The 19,354-nt window shown below is 44.1% G+C and overlaps 1 protein-coding gene across 14 annotated transcripts in view; it reads right to left on the reverse strand.

Annotated features, from left to right (window-relative positions):
• Positions 1-19,354, reverse strand: part of by (focal adhesion protein tensin) — a 309,556-nt gene that overhangs the window by 77,777 nt on the left and 212,425 nt on the right. For 12 of the 14 annotated variants that reach the window (XM_076521246.1, XM_076521247.1, XM_076521245.1 and 9 more), the window contains one exon: positions 1,857-1,925. In XM_076521246.1, the coding sequence (XP_076377361.1) occupies positions 1,857-1,925 (69 nt within the window). Of the gene's footprint in view, positions 1-1,856; positions 1,926-3,307; positions 3,515-10,400; positions 10,446-19,354 lie in introns of those variants that run through there. The other 2 variants (XM_076521255.1, XM_076521252.1) reach the window with 2 other exon arrangements.

The following is a 19,354-nucleotide window of genomic DNA, read 5'->3' on the forward strand; positions in this document are numbered from 1 at the left end:
AGTCAGTTATCTGCAGGTTGCTCCACTTCGTTTTACAATAAAGTTTTACCAACGTGTCGAACACCGCATTAAGACCTTGGTGGACCATTCCACTAAGAAGACACAGTATACGGCTCGAAACAGGGCTACACGGAGGACGGTCAAGTATCGCCGGAGGTGGTAAGAAACGAGGGAGCGAGGCATGAAAGTAAAATCGCGTGGCAGGTATTGTAAACTGCGGAATTATTCCTCGTGACCGTAGGAAACATCGAAAATACGCGAACGATCGTTATGCAAAGGGGCCCACGGTACCGTAGGAGGTTTACCGCGGCCGATAAGAAGCCGCGATTTGTACCATTTACGAGCCGGTGCTCTCGAAATATTTCATATTAAAACAACCATACGGCCGAGCAAGTGCGAGGACGGCCGGTATTGGACACGGTGCCCCGATTGCATCAGCCGTGTCTTCATTTATTCCGCGGGAAAACACGGCCGAGTCCTATTTACATTCGAAACGGGGCCCTCGATGTCGTGGAACGAACGGCCCCCCGACGTCTCCCGGGCCGCATGTTCCCGCCACCGTCACGATCCACCGTTTTGCAAACGATCCTGTATGCAAAATCACTCGGCTCGGCTCGCCTCGCAGTCGAAATTGCCATACGCGACCGACTATTTTGCATCCCGCCACGTGCGTACAGCTACTCCGTGAAATTTCGAACGATACCAGGCTCCGCACGACCCGTTTCGACCGCGCACCTGACCTCCATTCCTCTCTTCCGACCGCTTTTTTAACTTCTGCTCACGTATCCGCGCATTACGCGCCGCAAAACATACATGCGGGCGGTGTTGTGTTGTTGAACGATCTTCGCAGCGAATCAGGAAACCGGCTGAGAATTATTTTCTTTCTCGGCGCCGCGACTCGTGCTTGAACAATTAGGCGCGCGATCAAAATGTTCTCGTTTTGCGGATTTTCATGCTTGATCGTTCCTATGGTCTTTGGTTTTTGGCGACTCTGTTAGAAAATGGCAACGTGGGTATTTCGGTTTACGTGATTTGAATCAGCCTGTAGCAATTAATGTGTAATCGTACACGAAGAAAAATTATATATAATTAATATAATTAATATAATTCAGATAAAACAATAGGTGGAATTACGTACTGATTGTTATATTCTTCGCTTCTCTCAAATTACATGGGAGATGTAACAATTACATCTTCACAATTATCGCTGGAATTATCAAACTAGTCAAAATGTCTGGTACCTGACTTTTTTCTTTTACAATTCCTGATATTATAAAAATCGCTTTTTTGAGAAATTTGTCGACGAACCTTCTTATTCAAACATTAATTGTAATCCAAATTATACGAGGTTTAAATAAATGCAATCTTGTAAAAAAGTCTCGTACAAAATGTAAGTAAATGCTATCTTGTGATAAAACTTGTACGAAGTTTAAATAAATGCAATCTTCTCATAAAACTTGTACGAAGTTTAAATAAATGCGATCTTCTCATAAAAATCGTACAAAATCTAGACAAACGCTATCTTGTAACAAAACTCGTACGAAGTTTAAATAAATGCAATCTTGTGATAAAAATCGTGCGAGGTTTAAATAAATGCAATCTTGTGATAAAAATCGTGCGAGGTTTAAATAAATGCAATCTTGTGATAAAACTCGTACGAGGTTTAAATAAATGCAATCTTGTAATAAATACGAGGTTTAAATAAGTGCAATATTGTGATGAAACTCGCGCGAAGTTTAACTAAATGCAATCTCGGCGATATCAGGTTTCAGTTTTAAACCGAGCTCGTTGAAGAGCGATCTAATTCGGACAGAAGGACAGCTATAATACACGAGAAAGTTTGCCGGTATCTTTACCTGTTGTTGCTGCTTGCTCCTGGTGATGGTGTTGACACTCTTCGGCTGTGCTTCGTAGCCCCCATTGTGCTGCAACAAAGAGAGAAGTATACGTAATTACATCGCCTCGAAACCGCCGCCTTTAGAAATCATAATTGCGTTCCGTTTTCAGAAAAATATATACGAAAGTCGCCGCTAAGAAAGTAGGTTGCATGGCTCTTCCAAAAATAAAAAATGATCACGAAGAAGCACGCGGAGCGCAAATTATTCTCATTGTTCCGCGAACGTCTGTCTCTGTGTGCACGGGAAACAATGGAACCCTTAATTTTCCCTTAACGAGGATCCGTAAACAATCAAAAACCGACGAATCTTGAGTCACTTAGTTCTCATTTCGTCATGATTCGACGGGACTGCGGCTTGCAATTACGGCTGATTCCCGGATTTCTCCGCGGAACAATCAAGCATAAACATTGTTACATGAGATTTTTCTGGCCTCGTTCGAGATTAGATCATTGCGAATCGTTTTCGTGGATCCCGATTTGTAATCGCGGGTTAGGTATACATGAATGGGTCAAAAACGAATAGGTCAAAAATAGATAAAAATGAATAGGTCAAATACAAAACTGTAAGGACATCATTGAAGTTTCATCGAGCATATCCATTCAGAATATTGTTCCATTATTTTCAACTTATTATAATGATTAGATAGACATTTTCATGTAAGGTATGTTTGTAAGAATCTCTTGTAGACAATTTTTATTTCGCACAAGGATCCACAGTCTACCTATAAAGAAATCATGATTTTAACAATTTGAGAATAACTTCTGACGTTATCATTTCCATTTATTATAAACGGATAATAAAATCTATATAAATAAAATCCACAATTAACCTTAAACAGAGGCGCAACTGAAATTGCATGAAAATAGTAAAAAAAAGAAAGAAAAGGGAAAAGGAAGAAAAACATTTTCCTTGTCTTGCATTTTACTAGCTCGTCTCAATTATAACATAAAATAATAAGGCTATTATAGCATAAAATTATAGCATCTCAATTATAACATAAAATAATAAGACTATTATAGCATAAAATCCGCGATCCGCGTGTTACATATATCATAATCAACCACGCAACGACCAAAGAAAAATGAAATAATAATAATTGGCATTAAGAAAAGGACGAATCATCTTCAGTGGAAGAAGGCAACACAATCGATCGAGCATCGTGAATTTCCTTGGGCAAATTCGACAGCCGCGTTCGTCGCAAACGAAGGGACGCGGTCCCGATCGATCATTCGGTGGCGCGTTTAATAGCGATCGATCGATCACCGGTAGCTGAAATCTCGGCTGAAACTAGACGCCCGGAAGAGGCGGACGTGACGGGGCGCAATTTGTCGCGTTCGGCGGGCAGCGGGGCGTCGTAACAACAAAACGATCGCGCGAACGACACCCACGCGAGGACGGGGCGAACGCACCTCGCTCTCGATATGGAGGGCAGTGTGCCAAACCGTGAACGCGATGCGGTGCAGAAGCGTCTCCGTCTCCTCCCGCAGAGGCGTTTCCTCCTTCAGGTTGTTGTTCACGTTGTCCTGGCGAGGATCGCCGCAGCGACAGCAATTCGCACGGAGCCAGGCCCGCGACAGCGAACTGCTGTTCGAGTTCGTCATCTCTGAATCCCCCGAAAAAATACCACCGACTCCGTAGATTTACAATAAATATCTCTCTATAATCTCTCTCTCTGATAGGAACTTCGAGTTCTCCCAAGTATCTTCAAGGAGCCCCTTTGAAAATACTCGGACGCATTTATACTTGAACGATTCATCGAAAATTAAGGTGCTCCATGTTTGCGGACAGCGTGAATCAATCTCTTGAGTCACCGATCAAATTATTTGGGCGAGGGTGTATCGTTATCTCTGGACTGCGTTCGGTGCTCTCTTATCCGGCGATTTTCAATCGATCGTCGAGCACTCCTTAATAATCCAACGGAGCCGCAAATCGCTCGGCTGCGTCGAAAGCGGTGAGCAAATTGAGCAGGCGTTCAGTACTTATCTCACGAGTCAACAATGCGGTGATCTCTCCTCACGCGGTCAACAGCCCCGTAAATTCTCCGTTCCCGAAAATAGCGATCTCAGGATTAATCTATCACAATTGAGCAATCGCGAGAGAGCGGCGACGATATCGGAAGTCGCTGGCGATCGCAGGCTTCGGCTTGCCCGAAAATTCGCCCGATAGTTTGCTGTGGGAAAATTCGTCCGTTCGAGGATTCCGGGTTCACGGGACGCAGCACGTGTTCGTTCGACGTCGGCGCCGTGGAGTCCCGTGCTCATTACGAATTGTTCCGCAACATCGGGCACCGCCTCTTCTCTCCTATCTTCCACCGGCGAAGAAACGTTTGCCAACTCCGCGATTCGCCGACGAGAAGCTCGCGCTAATCCCACGGAGCCGCTGTCGGATGTCGCTGCATCCTCTTAAACGCCGCCCGACCGATCGCACACCGACTCGCACTCTCTTAGGAACTTCTCCGTGCTAATTGAACTCCTTATCCCGCCCGTCCTCCTGATCGCCGAACTGCCGTTCATGGTCTCCGATTGCAACCCTCGCGAGCTAGATAACACCTCGAGCTCGTTCTTTCGCCACTGATCGCAATCACTTTCGCAGCAATTGTCGGCTACATGGAGAGGAATCATCAAATTCCTCGTCGACGCCTAAGCTCGTTGATAACGAAAGTCTCGTAGGAAGAAGCATGCGGTCTCTTCAAGATGCGTAACGGTGCTCCCCGATGGACCCAAGTTACGCACAAAGATCCTCCGACTCGTTCATCGTCGTTCCGAACGAGCTCTCAGCTTCATCGTCTCCCAATTAATCTTAAACAAAGACGCAAAGACTCCCAACGATGAACTTCCTCTCCGGCTCAACTACACCCAGAAAGCCGTCGAGCTTCTTCAACTTCACTTCGGATCACGTGAAAATCACCCACTCCGTCAGACCTCGAGCGACGCTGCAATCAATCTTCCGGCTGGAATCCTCAAGAATCCTCTAACAGGATCCGCAGCGAGCCTCGAAGCAGAGGACCCTGCCCATCGATCCTGAATCCCCGCAAGCTGACAGGCCCGCGACTCCACCTGTCTGTCGGCTCAAGGTCACAGTGGGTATCCACCCTCGGATGTCCACGCTCGGCGCATCGCTGCGCCGCTTCTGCGTTGTCGGGTCGTCGTTCGACGTCTCGCGGACGGTTCCCCGATCGCTGACGAACTCGAAGAGGCGCGTGGGTGGACGCGACACGTCGACGGCCAGTGAGAAAACCGCGAAGAATCGGTCGGGATCAGCGGGGATCACGCGACCTGGGTCAACCGGCACGAACGTCTGCGCCGCACGGGAGCCGCCCCGGCGCTGCGGCCGGATAGAGGGATGAAACCCTGCATCTCTGCTTCGGGGTCGTGGGGGGGCTGCGAGGGGACGCCGTCACGTAGCCATGGCGACCGCGACCAGCGTTCCCAAGCTGCACGCAGGCTTGCTCCTGCGCCCCGCGGGCTCGCCAGGATCGCGCGAGTTCTATCGTCGAAGGGACAACTTCTCGAGTAGGTCGAGTGCCACTCCCTGTAAATATAATTACCCGTAAAATTGCCGGACCCGCCGCGGTACCGCACCCTGTCCTCCCTCTCCCTCTGTTGCAACCGGGTCCTCGCACGCGGCCTCGGCAAACGCGCTTTTTCGGATCCTCGCGCTCTAATTTTAACGTTCGATCGCAACGGGATCCGCGGCTCGATGTCTTTACGAGCGCGATGCGGGTTTTACACTTTTGCCGGGTTTACGACCGCGCGAGGCGACGCGGGTCGGGGCTACTCTTCGGGGCGTGTTCAGGGATGCAGAATTTAATTCGGTGGAATTCGAGACGCAGCGGTGGCTGTCTTGCTCTGCGATTCTTGGAGGAAGTTTTTGCAATTGAGAATTGCGAGGCTGAGTTGTCGAGGGGATTCTTCGGGGCGTTCTTCGTCTTGTATCGTCGCCAGTTATGTCTTCGGTTCAAGGGATCATTCTTATGAAGCTAATAGGACTATTTTTTGAGCAAGTGCTACGTGGATCTTGGATTGCAATTTTTGAGATGCGCTTTTGTATTTGCAACTCGGCTTTGCTGAGTTTTTACTGGCTTCTCGGGGTTCTTCGGGATGTACTTCAGCTAGAATTGTTTTAATGTAGTTCTACATCTTAAGGAAATATCTTGAAGGAAGTGGTGGAACCTTCTTTTTTTTAAATTACAGGTACGTAGAATTTGAGCTACGATTCTTGTAATTGCAACTGGTTTATTGCGGTTTTGCAGGTTCTTCGGCGTGTGTTTCGCCAAAGGTGGTCTCGAGTTAGGTGTACAGCTCAGGAGAACATTTTCAAGAATATACCAGGAGCTTTTCTCTACTGACAGCAATTTTCAAAATGAACCCGTTAATTGCAATTGGTTATACTGAATTATCATACAGACTTTCATATACTTCGCCAAGAATAGTTTCAAATTAGGTGCATTGCGTACGTGGATCTTATTTCGCGATTTCTAGAATGTGCTTTTATAATTGTGACCGGTGTGCTGATTTTTCTCAAGTGTTCTTCAGGGTGTACTTCGCCAAGAATCGTTTCAAGTTAGGAAGACGTGGCACATGAATCTTGGTCCGCGAGTTTTCGAATGAGATTTCGTAATTGTAACCAGTTGGCTGATTTTGTACAGGGTTCGTCTGAGCGTGATTCATAGCGATCATAGTCTGAAGTTAGATCCGAGTTTCAAAGGGACATTGTCAAGAAAGTGACGAGACATTTTCTACAAAATATTCAGCCGAGGAAGATTCGCAAAATCCTTCGGCTGGGGGGGATTCATAAAAATGCAGCCCCCGTAAGACAGCATCGCGTCCAATATGTTTTATAGTCACTCCTTCGAACTCATCCGCTGTAATAACTTAGTGCAAGATTTTTTACGACGCGTTTCACCAAAATTCTTACCTTCGTACAAAAGAGAAGTTTCAAGAGTGTACTATAACACTTTCTGCTGAAGAATCGACTGACAAAGACTGGTCCTATAAAAATTCCTGCAAGACAGAGCTGCGTATACTGCCACCTAAGACATGACTATGTCAGCGATCCCAAGTAATACAATAACTTATTGTAAAAATTCTTTAGAACAATGTCTAGTGTTGGAAAAATACTGACGAGAATTTTTCAAAACGCGAAGAATATTTTCCTCGGGAAAGCAAATTATGCATCAAAGGCTTGAATATTTGGAAAAAATGGACAATACATTCTGATCTTCTTTTACATACATAAATTATATGTTTGCGAATATTGGAGTAACACATGTGAACCTAATATCGATCACCAGACTGCGGATTTTATGCTTCCACGTTAAATTCCACAGCACTGAAAAACATTAGAATAATTTAAAAATAGCGTCGTAACACTTTGAATTTCTGCTGTTACTAATTTTGATTATTTCACGTTGCAAAAATTCCTATATAATGTTGAAAGAGTAACAAATATATACAAAAAACGCCGATGCATGAAGTTGCATAGCTTCTCCATAAAAAAATACCGAAAAGAATTATGAGAAGAAACGCGTAGTAGAAGACCCTCGTAAGTTTCGTTAGTCGAACCACTTAGATTTTGTGGGAATATTAATAATATTTGAGGCTCGTTTTTTGCACTTGACGTGCTAAAGATCCGTCGACTGGCAGAACGTGCAGGATCAGGGCGTCCAGCGAAAGCGTCGTATCACTGGCAGAGCTTGGAGATCGACGATATCATTGCGAAACGCAATAATCGATGCCGCGTAAAAATCGGCCGGCATGATTCGGCGGCACGGATCGAATTGAAATGAGATTGGCCCCCCGTCTGATTCGTGGCGCGGTGCCGCGGACGCGAAGTATATTTTACGACCACGATAAATCACTGTAACTAGCCCATAGGCCTTCGCGGCGGCGGAACACGTTCTACCAGGACTAGATGGTTGGATAAATAGACGAGTGTCCTTGTCGAGAGAGCGGCGCGAATAAAGATGCGAAACATAGTAATTCAGACATATTCTCCGCGAACCTCGGGACGAAGAGGGGGAGGGGGGGATCGGTAAACGCGATTTTTATCGTCGCCCAGGATAGTCTACGATTTTGCCTGGGATCCCGGTTACGATTCAATTCAGCGAGCGTGTTGGGCTTCGCGATTATTGATAAATCGGGGAGCGATAAATTTCACTTGACACCGTGAAAGTGCATTGCAACCGCGCCGCGCACTTTTATGGTAATCCGCACGGTGCCCGTAACCCGTCTGACGAAATAATGTCTTATTAGAGCCAATCAGATCGTAAATCACTGGAAATTATATCTTAATTAACCCGTGTGCCTCGCCGCGAATGATCCGACGTTTCGGTACCACGGTAATTAATAGTTTGAGCAACATTGCCTCTGATTTCATGCGGTTGCTCAAAAATTATGGCGGCCGATTTGCATTGGTAATTCTTCGGATTCTTGGCTCTCGCGCGACCGTAATTATCGCTGGAAAGATTGACTGATCGAGTGACTTTTCAATTACGAACGATTAAAAGCTGCGACGCGGGATGAATGACGTTCGAGTCGGAAGAGTGAAAGAACTGTCGCTGAGTTTTAGAGAAAAATGCGAAACCGGTAGACCGTGTCGAAGAATCGCAAATTTCGTTAACTTCTCGAGGTTGCGATTTCTTTTTAATCTACGCTGATTAGCGCCACTTTTTATCAACGATTTCACGAGTGGAACGAAACCATTTTTGTTTCTCGTATGCACTCGTTCGCGTTCATTTCAGGTTTAGTAAGCTGCGGATTTCGCGCGTTTATGGCAAAAGCGAGTAGGTACAATCTAATACGGTGAACAAATTAAGAAAAAGAGAAGCTATAAATGTGGATCTATCAATTTGAGCCGATTATAATTTTTAAGGAAAGAAAATACTTGTGTTCGCCTTTTAAGTTTTGCAGTCGGTGCAGACAATAATTTATTTCGCACAAAGACCCGCTGTCTATTTGCTGCGATGTTAACGCACCTGGCAATTTACCAACCCTTGAAAATGTCCGAAATTTGTGTCCACCCCGTCCGCAAAGTGCCCCGCGAAAGCCATGCATATGAAATTCAATTTCTCCGTCGATCTAATTAAGAAAACGTTGCAGTGCAGCAGTTTGAGAATGCGGCGCAGGACCCCGCGGCGTGACAAAAAGCTGGAAGGCTTGTCCCAGCTGAAAATGGCCGGGAAATTGATTCGGTAGTAGGCTCCGGGACGTGAAAGCGTGCCCGAAGGAAATTCGATTGGCCGTCGTGAGACGCGATTCGATTCAAGAAGTAATAAAATGAAGGACAGTATTCATTTCGCTGAAAGTCCGCAGTAAAACAGGAATCGAGTTTAATATCGAAGGGAAACGGTGCCGGTATTTTTGTTCGGAGGCGTTGCAGAGCGTAATATACCTACAGGGAATAGGTGATCGAGCGAACGTGGCCTGCAGCTGGACGAATTGCTTAGCTGCGCGGTATCGTGTTTCGGGATCGAGCAGGCCCATTAAAAATGCCAATGGCGCGCCGGCCGATTCGCATATTAAATTGCGAGCGTCTTCGGCGACGTTTAACCTTTCGCGATGCTAATTAGCTACGTCAGCCGGCGGATTATAATTCCGATTTTGCTGGAAACCGTTCCTCTAGCCGAGAGTCCAAATTCCGGCACGAAAATAATCGTGATTCGACGCCACGACCGGCTGATGTCGGCGCCCGTGAAACTTTTACGGGAAACCAGAATTCGAAAGATGCTCGACTGTCGCTGCACCGCGGATCCTCGCGTCGATTTCAGAAATTAGGAAAATGAGAACTTGAGTTCGCCTATGGGAACTAAATCGGAATTTGTTCTCTCTCCTTGACGCATCGCTGACACTAGGTTTACGTCAAAATGACGGATCATTAATATTTTCATTTACGATTATTCAGATCGCAAAGCTACATTTACGAATCATTTGTTCAATATGTTTTTGCTAATTTCAATGTATCTGTAATAAAACAGCTTCTTTTAGTGCTTCGTAAATGCAGCGTTGAAAAGCAAAAGGTAGAATTCCACGTGCTGATTTTCCACGAAATTTTTCACCAGTATTTCTTACAAACTGTTACCATTTCTATAAAAATACTTTGTACAAATTCGTATACAAACGCTTCGAGCATGCCTCGTAGTTTTGTCGCGGAGTGTATTCGTCGCTGACGTTATATCGACTCGCTTTCTTCGAATTTTTCTTTCCTCGCGTTCCCGGAGCCAATTAAATTTTTACACTCACTTTTGCGTCACTTTGTCCGCACTTATTATTAGACTGCAGATTTTATGTATTTTTGACGAGCCGGGGTACGCGGAGCATGAAACAGAAGACGCTCGAAGAATCGCAGAGCGCTGCTTCGTTATTTCCGACTTGCCAAAGTTATTCAACGCCGAAGCACACTTTTATTTAACATTTGATACGCTGCGATTTACCGAGAATGATGCGCAGAACGCTCCACGGTCCTGCTCGGTACTCTACACGTATATACGAGATCGTTACTCACGTGTCTCTCGCTGCTATCTCTGTGTACCATTTGTAATCCACCCGCCGTTCAATGGTGTCTTTATTATGGTCAGGACAAAACGAGAGTTCCGCAGATCGTTTGCTAAATATTAATTAGCCGCGATCGGTCGGACGCGGCCGATTTAACGAACGGTATAATCGCCGCGGATGCAAGCTGTTCGACAGAAAGACACAACCGATTGGCTAATACCGGTTTAATTGACTTATGCCCCGTGATGTAGCGCGCGTCGCGATTGGGAATCACGTCTAAACACTCAACGAGAGCACAGCTGCGGAGGAATCAGCGCTGGAGTGCCGGGAGACGGGATCGTGACCGTCGCGTTAGGAAAGTGTTGGAACAACGTCCCCGTCGGCCGGAGTCACGTCGCGTTACATTAACGAACAAATTGCGACACACAACCTGCTTTTCGAGGATTACGGAAATATCTGGTTGCGCGGTGTCCGCGATTCGGTTGCTCCTTATGGGGAATGCCTGATGAGTTTCGCGAAAGCGAGAGACCACGTGGAATTCCTCGCTGCTTTCTTCTGATTTGAAGTCGTTCCGTCGCTGTTCGGCTAACGAGACAATGCTCGCCACGGCTTTACGATCGCGCCGATGAGAGTTCGATCTCGTGATCGATTCTGTGTATCGAACGTTTAAACAAAGGCCTATCGGTTTGATAGTTAAAAGAGGTTTTCTTGATTTCAAGTAGCCGTGAGATTCTTTGGATCGTCGTGCGAAATGAAAATTGTGTGCCATAACTGCAAGATGCGTGAGCTTAATAGATATTTATATCCTTTTCTAATGATATTAATTAGTTGAACGCTATACATTGATATCTCTAAATTCTGTAAATGTGTTTTCACTGTTTTGAATTTGATCTACTCATTTTTCTCATAAATGAGTAGAATCCGCAGTCTAATTATTATATACATAATTATATTGTATTCAGTGATGAAATTCAAATTAAAGACAAATATATGTGAATACTTAAACAGAATAACTTTTTCAAAATTGGATCAAACGTGTTGAATTTTTGATTTATTAGACAATGCGCAGGAAAAGGTTTTGCAAAAATGGCAATTGAGTGGAATGACAAACAAAATAGAGAAAGATGATGTCACTTTCAACTTTTGTATCTTTCGTAGTTTTAACTTTTAGCAGCTCATAGCAACGTGAATCGATTTCGACAAAATTTTCGAGACAAAAAAGTTGAAGAACTCGATTGCTGATCTTCGTCGTTCCGCCCAATTACAACCTTTGCAAACATTTTTGTATGCATTGTCCAACAAGCTGTCGTCTTAAAATTCGTGCTTCGAAGAATTATACGTCGTTAATCTTATCCCACCGTAATCGACCAAGGCACGGTGACGATATTTAGTTGCCTTCGAAAGCTTTTCATTGAAAGATTCGCCCAACTGTTCGCGCCGTCAACGAAAGAATAGTTCAACGATTGGAACATCCAGTGACAATAGCACAATGATGTCACAGGTACGGAACGACGGTACATCAATAAAAGCGGCTGAAAAGAGGGAATATCCGAGAAAGAGCTAAAAGAAACGGGGCCAAGGAAGGTGGTTGACCAAGAGACAAACCGAATGGTTATTCTAATTCGCGATAGTCGAGCACCGCCTCGAAGATGACACCTGTTCAATCACGTGGTCGCTCGTAAAAAGACGAAGTACACTTTGTCGCCGCGGCATCCTTGGCTCGTACAGGAAACATTCGCGACAGGTGTACGGTGCGCGTGCACATACACGGAGAAAAACGTGCGCCTAATCGCCGTTTCGTTACGCAACCGCTCGCGGTATTCGCGGGAACGTGCAAACGGTTTTTCATTCGGTTCGAGAGATACTCCTATGACCTCACAGGAAGCGACAACCGTCACGTTCATCGTTATAAATATCCGCGCATACGATCGCGCGACGAAGAAAGCGATTTTTCTTGCGCCGGCCGGTTGTTTTCCATGCGTTTACGTAAAGTTACAAGCCATGTAAACGCGGTGTAATACGCGATAGAGATCGTACAGAGGAACGCCGAGCGGGGGACCAGGCCTGGACTTATCTTTGACCCTTGAACCCCATAGGGAACAAGCCGGTTTTGCTCTTCTCCGGCTAGATCTCCCAGACGATTAGAGAAATTTGTGTACGTTAGACAAATTGCTTCATTAATCTTGTTTTTTGACGGAATTCGAGCTGGCCCGGGTTTACCATGGAAATTGCCCATTACGTTAACCCTTTCGATGTTTAGTTCGCACGGTACCGGCGAGACACGCAACGTTTAATCTGCGGTAGTTACGGAAAATTTGATCTATTCTGATTAAACCGCGGAACTCCATGCGAAATAAAAATTGTCCACTTAAATTGCAAAGCTTAGGAACCAAAAGCACATGTTTTTTCGTTCCTTCGATAATTATAACGAAATGATAAAACGAGATTCTTGGTTTCCTTCACCATTTTCGCCGTTTCCAATTATGCCTACTCATTTTCACCATAATTGCATAAAATCCGCTGTCTAATTATGATCGTTATGCGTATAATATGCGGACTGAGGATTTTTATGCAAAGTAGAAAGTTCGTGCTTCAGTTGTGCAAAAAAAGGAGTTACGTAATAACGCATTTCCCCTTGCAATAATTTTAATGAACTGAAAATAAGGTAGCAACATTTTTTAATTCTTCTAACGTCTTCGGTGTTTAATATCCGATATCCTCCGTATTTCGATTACATATTTTTGCTATAAATACATTCAATTCGCCGTCTAATAATAAGAATATAATGTAAATACATGTTAGGTAATCTGATTGGTATTCGCATAGAATATACGAATATAATATATGATGTAAAAAGAATGCAAAAAGCAGATATTTCTTCTGTTATACTATTTTAATTTTAGTCAACACTGAAAGGATTAATAAGCAACAAGAGCAACCTGTTCTAAATCTTTCGCAGCAACACCTGTCTTTAAACAAACGCATTTGGGATTTTTGTGTAACGTTTCTTTGCATCTGTTGCAACAGGGATCACCTTAGGATTTATCTGCTTCTTCGACAATCTTAATAGACCAAATGGGATGCATTGACATTCTCTAAATTTCTCTACTAAATTGCAGCTACTCATTTTTGCTATAAGTGTATCATTCTAGTAATTATTACGCCACCAGAAATATTATAATAGTTTCACTGCACAAACTACAACAGTCTTTTTCAGAGGATTAAATCTTGCATTTTCTGTAGATAAATGTTCTACTATCCGAATCCTTATATTGTCATGATTAACTCGTATAATTGAGCTTTTATTATACAAAATCCTACAGATTTTCCAACGATCCAGGACAGTCATTCACAAAGTCAATACACGAGCAACATATTAATTACCGCACTCGTTTTACCAGAAGTATTAAACTAACCAGCGAGCTTTGTCCGCGGGACTCAATCTGAGAAACTATCCGGCCAAATGCTCCATTATCCGAACGCTTACGTTCCCTGAATCAGCTCGAACGATCGAGGCACCATTGTAGCAAGTACCAAAGTTTTTCGATCGTGACAAGACGCCGTCATTCAACGAGGCAAATCTCGGGCCACGTCGCTCGCGTGTCGCTGGAAGATTAAGCCTTAGTTCTCGTCGTCACCGGTCCGGGCCGCGTCAGTTCCAGGACAAGCCAGGAAACTCTGATTACCTTGCTACAGCTGGAAAATCGATGACAGTGCGGGTGCATAAGCGCGCCGCTCTGTCCCACACCCGTTTATCCCTCTTTAAATACCACGGTGACATCGGTCGATGCAAAGGTTGCGTTCCAGTTTGTCCGGGAGGAAAAGACCTCTTTTTTTCCCTCACCGTCTGCCTGCCCCCGGCCTCGCGTTCCCTGCGTCGCACGGTCGTGTGGGAATTCGTTTTCTGTGGCTTACATTATTTTAGCGGTGTTTCGAGGCTCGAGCTTGCATTACAGTAGGTCGTTGAATTCGTCACTGGTTAGAATATTGTCAAGTCAAAAATATGCATTTGTGTATAAAAATAATAATGTCATAAATTTAATATATAATATATTTTAATATATTTTATATAATATATTTTATATAATTTAATATATTTTATATTTTAATATATTTCATATAATATATTTTATATAATTTAATATATTTTATATAATTTAATATATTTTATATATTTTAATATATTTTAATATATTTTAATATATTTTAATATATTTTATATAAATTTGTGTATAATAATAATAATAGTAATATTCAAAAGATATCGAGGTGGCCAGCATTTTGTATAAAAGGAAATCTTTTTGAAAATTTTTAAACTTTAATATGTACGATTAATTTAATATTAATTTAATATGCACCGACCAATTTTTCTTGCAAACATTCTTTTGTCAGATCGTCGACAATGTCTGAAAAATCGTGGTCCATCTTGGACGTATACACAAATCGTGGACATTGGCTATAAAACACGGATGCCAACTGTTCTATAATTGAACTTACAAAGAACAATGTTCAAACGTATGTTTTCGATTGTATCGTTGTTTCAAGTAGGGGTCACAATTGGGCGGAGTTTCACGAGAGGTACGTTACTTGAGAAATCGGACTTGGGCCCGAAACGGCTGTTTCCCGGAGCACCGTGCGTCGACAGGGTCGTACACGCCGGCATCCGTCGCTCCGTTGAAAGTGATTCGAGGGCGGGAGGAATATCGAACGTGAGCGAAATACGCGAGAGCCACGCGGGGTACAAGTGGGTCGTGATCCAACTCCGTGACGTTACATCCATCTGGAAGGAGTTTCCACTGCGGCACGCGGCTCGCCGCTTTAATAAAGAAGCCGGTCTTATTTCTCTTTTGCCCCGGCGGCCGCGCAAGAAGGGAGCCGGTTCCGCGACGCGACCAGGGCGAAGGAAATTTCGATGGCTGGCCGAGGGCCAATACTCGAATCGAAACCAGCATCGGGAAACCAGTCGGTCGACGTCGTCCACTTGGCTTGCCCGCTAACTTTTCGCCAACTTCTGCTCGCTACCGACCCCCCATCCCCCCCACGACCGCTGTCCCGCGGTAATCTAATCTCGAATCATGGAAATCATCTGGCCACGCTGACCGATCCCTATTCTCCGCTGTATGTCAAGGTGCCGGCTACCTTCTGAAGGAACTTGACACCGTTTCCGCTGCTCCTAATCGCGGATTCAGGATCTTTTCACCGCGAATTCGTAACTGAATAAGCTGTACCGCGGATGGAAAAATTCGGCGGAAGGATTAACCTACGTTTCCTTAGCGATCAACGTTACGTTCGAGATCAGAAAACTCGAAGAACCTAGCACGCTTCTTTGCACGCCTAACAAAACTTTGCGGATTGGTTAAAATGAAAAATTCGTCGACAAAACAGAGAGAAATTATGTGAGATTTTCACACACACAAGAATTTATTATTATTTATTATTATTATTATTTTCAAGAAAGATATTTTTAGCAAGAGTAATCGTAACATTTACAAAAAATCGATCTTCACTCGCATCCCAATCTAACCCGAAATCCATCCTACTAGCCTCAGTAACTGGTCCAAAATTTTATTATCAACCTAGTGGGACCAGTTACTGAGTGAAAAAAATGCATTTTAGTGTTCTGTAGAGATGAAGTTATCACATGCCTTCAGACTCCCAAAAATTCGGAAAATGAATTCCACTAGTCTCAGTAACTGGTCCACCTAAGTCGATAGCAAAATTTTGGACCGGTTACTGAGACTAGTAGGATGGATTTTTCGAGATAGATTGGGATGCGAGTGTAGTTCGATTTTTTGCAAATATGTTATGATTACTCTTGCTAAAAATATCTTTCTTGAAAATAATAATATAATAATAATTGGGGTGCCAGTGCAGATCGATTGTCCATTTTAGTGGACAATCCGAGCGTCAGTAAGGAGACATTACTGTACCGTAATGTTTTCCTAATTGACGCTCAGATATTGTCCACTAAATCGGATAATTTGGGAAGAGGAGATACGATTATTCGAGCCTTGCGGCTCATTTATATAATTGTGGACAATTTATAACTATAAAAATAAACCGCAAGGCTCGAATAATCGTATATCCTCTTTTCAAATTGTCCATTTTTGTGGTCAATCTGGGGCGTCAATTAGAGAGACATTACTGTAACGTTCATCATTGCTTAGAATGACCAACGCACGAAGCAACTGCATAGTTATCGCATACATCGTTTTCCTTCTATCCTGTTATGAAACCTTGTCGAGCGTTTCTCGACGGAATTGCCTCGAGAAAAATGGTGCTAATGGGTTAATTACGAAGAAAAGCAGCAAAGAAACGATCCTCGGGATGTGCTCGGATCGTTTCATAAGTTATGTAGGATTGCAGGAAGAATGTCAGGGAGCGAAGATCATCGTTCAATTGGTGCTAGTGCGAATGGACGGCACGAAATCGTATCGCGTGCATCGGGGAACCAGATATTCACGTTGCGTCAAGTCGATGAACTTGAAGACTCAACGAACTGGTACCTCGTTGGCAATACCATACACGTGCTAAACTGGTTTTCTCGCCGGTGCTCTTCGATTCGTCAGTTACGTACGGTAATTGACCGCGACATTAGGCCTATACACGCCATACCGAACAAATGGAGGCACAAATCGAGCCGCGACCGATCATCCTACGTCTCTCCTTCTGTCCACTCGTGGCCGTCGTCCCGGCTCATCAATTAGTAGCTCGGCGACAACTTGTCGTCCACCACCGTAAATAAACGCCCTCGCGTTCCGAAAAGAGGCGGACGAGCCGCTTACCGGAGATCCCTCGAGTAGGATGTTTCCTGTCCACTTGATGTCTAAGGACATCATTCTGTGAAGGCTTATTGCCGAGTTATGGGGTTCTGCATGGTTTCTAGACGACGTTCGCGGTGCTGCAGGGTTCACGATGGGTCACCGCAGTGACACCGAGGAATCGAGAAATTTTGAACACTCGATTCTATTCTTAACACATTAGCTAAGGAAGTGGAATTAATATCTGTGTAAAAGTTTTACTTCTTTTCGATTTTGTTATATATTTGAAAAAAGCCACCTTTGAAATCATAAAAATTTTCGTTATATACTTGTTATCAAAATCTTATTGTCAGTTTCGTAAATATTAAATGTTTCTTGAAAAGTGGATCTTTCAAAACGATTTTCCACCGCTTGGTGTGTAAGTAAAGGTTGATCTTTGACCTGTATTGACTAAAAAATCTCAATCTCAAAAAATTGTAAAATTTATTCCAAAGATCGTAGATAACAAAAATCTACTGATCTGCGACCGATTAATCACTTGTTCTCTCGACGATGCACATTTGACACTTCGAATTATTCTGACGTATAAAATCATTTGAAAAATTCTGGAAAGATTTCAGAGGATACTTAACTACATCTCGAGCCACTTGGAAATAGTTCAATATTCGCCCGGAAATATGTTAAAAATCGTAGAAAACCGTTGTCGGGGTTTTTCAGACGAAAATGGGTCGCCGAACGATAAGACTCTTGACCGACAGCAGAATATTAAATTTCGAAATAAATTGCTTCCGATATTAAAGGAAAGCCGGGGTCGCGGATCCTCGAGAATCCGGCGACGATTGTGATGAAAGACGCAGATGTTTCTGGAGGAAAGTAGGCGAGCGAGCGTCGTTCCGAGCGAACCGCGGGCCACGCGTTTCCCTGATTCCTCGTCGCAGCGATGCACAAACACGCGCACTGCCACGCGGTCGTCTGGTGAACGCCAGATGCCAGCTAATTCATACAATCTAATCCTGGATTTTTAATCGTCCCGGGGAGTATATTTCCGTGGCTCGGGCTGGCGGCGACGTCGCGAGCCACGAAACCGAGCCTAACTATTGTTGACGCGGTTGATAGACCGATTTCAATAAATCACCGTCGAAACGGCCTTATCGTCGGCACCGGTTGATTTATCGGCCCGCTCCAAAACCTACTAGCAATTTAAAGACGAGTCAGGCGTTCGCCAAAATCGCTCCTACCGGGTGACGTCAAGCTGTCGCATAAATATCACTTGAGACACTTGATAATGCGATCCGAAATGACTTCTTGGGCTATCGTCGTTACAATGCAAAGTTAAACGGATTTTATTTGCGAAGAGACAATAAACTCGGATTAGTGGAGCGTTCAAGGTCGTATCCCCCACTTGTGACACGAGGCGGACACGCCCCTTGGACCTGATTGGAGGAGGGAGGCGATGATGCGGCTCCGGATTTTGCACGGATTAAATCAGATTCGATTCGCAGGAAAGTGTAACACGTATTTTTAATCGTTGGATGTGTTAGACACGCTTGCGGGAGACACTGTGCGGTCACGATGATCAATTAGACTTGATTCATACATAGTTCTTCTAACGTGTCAGGAAATTATACGGACGCGGCTACTGAATCATACCGAGCACGCCCCTAATCAGAAAGCAGAAATACATGTCTTACGTGTCTCGTAATCATCCGTGTTTTTCTAATTTCGTAGAAAAGTAGCTGTTCAAGTGTTCCATTAATTTATTCCAGTAGAACGAGCTGAAGTCACTGCTTGAATTATGAACCAGCTTCGGACACGCCTCCAAAAAATAACACAGAGCTAGGTGCCACCTGGTGACCCTAATTATCCAATGACCTTTTTAGTCAACTGCACTTTCAAAGGATTTCATGAGCTCATTTAAATATGGAGATGCAAAAGACCCCTCGACTACCACAACTCATTTAAGCCACGCCCCCAAAACAATACAAAGTAGAAAACCTTTTGGTAACCACATGCAATTATTCTCAAGCCGGATGCAACTGACAATATTCCTGAACTCATTTAAATATCAAATTCCCAAAACCACTTTCGAAAGGAACGCCCCCGAAACGAAATGCACGAAACAACAGCATGTCCACTGACCACTGTCAATATTTCTGTCAAATGCAACTTCTCGGCCGCTTCGCGAATTTATTTGAATATAAAG

This window comes from Megalopta genalis, chromosome 4, assembly GCF_051020955.1.
Source record: "Megalopta genalis isolate 19385.01 chromosome 4, iyMegGena1_principal, whole genome shotgun sequence".
NCBI lineage: Eukaryota > Metazoa > Arthropoda > Insecta > Hymenoptera > Halictidae > Megalopta > Megalopta genalis.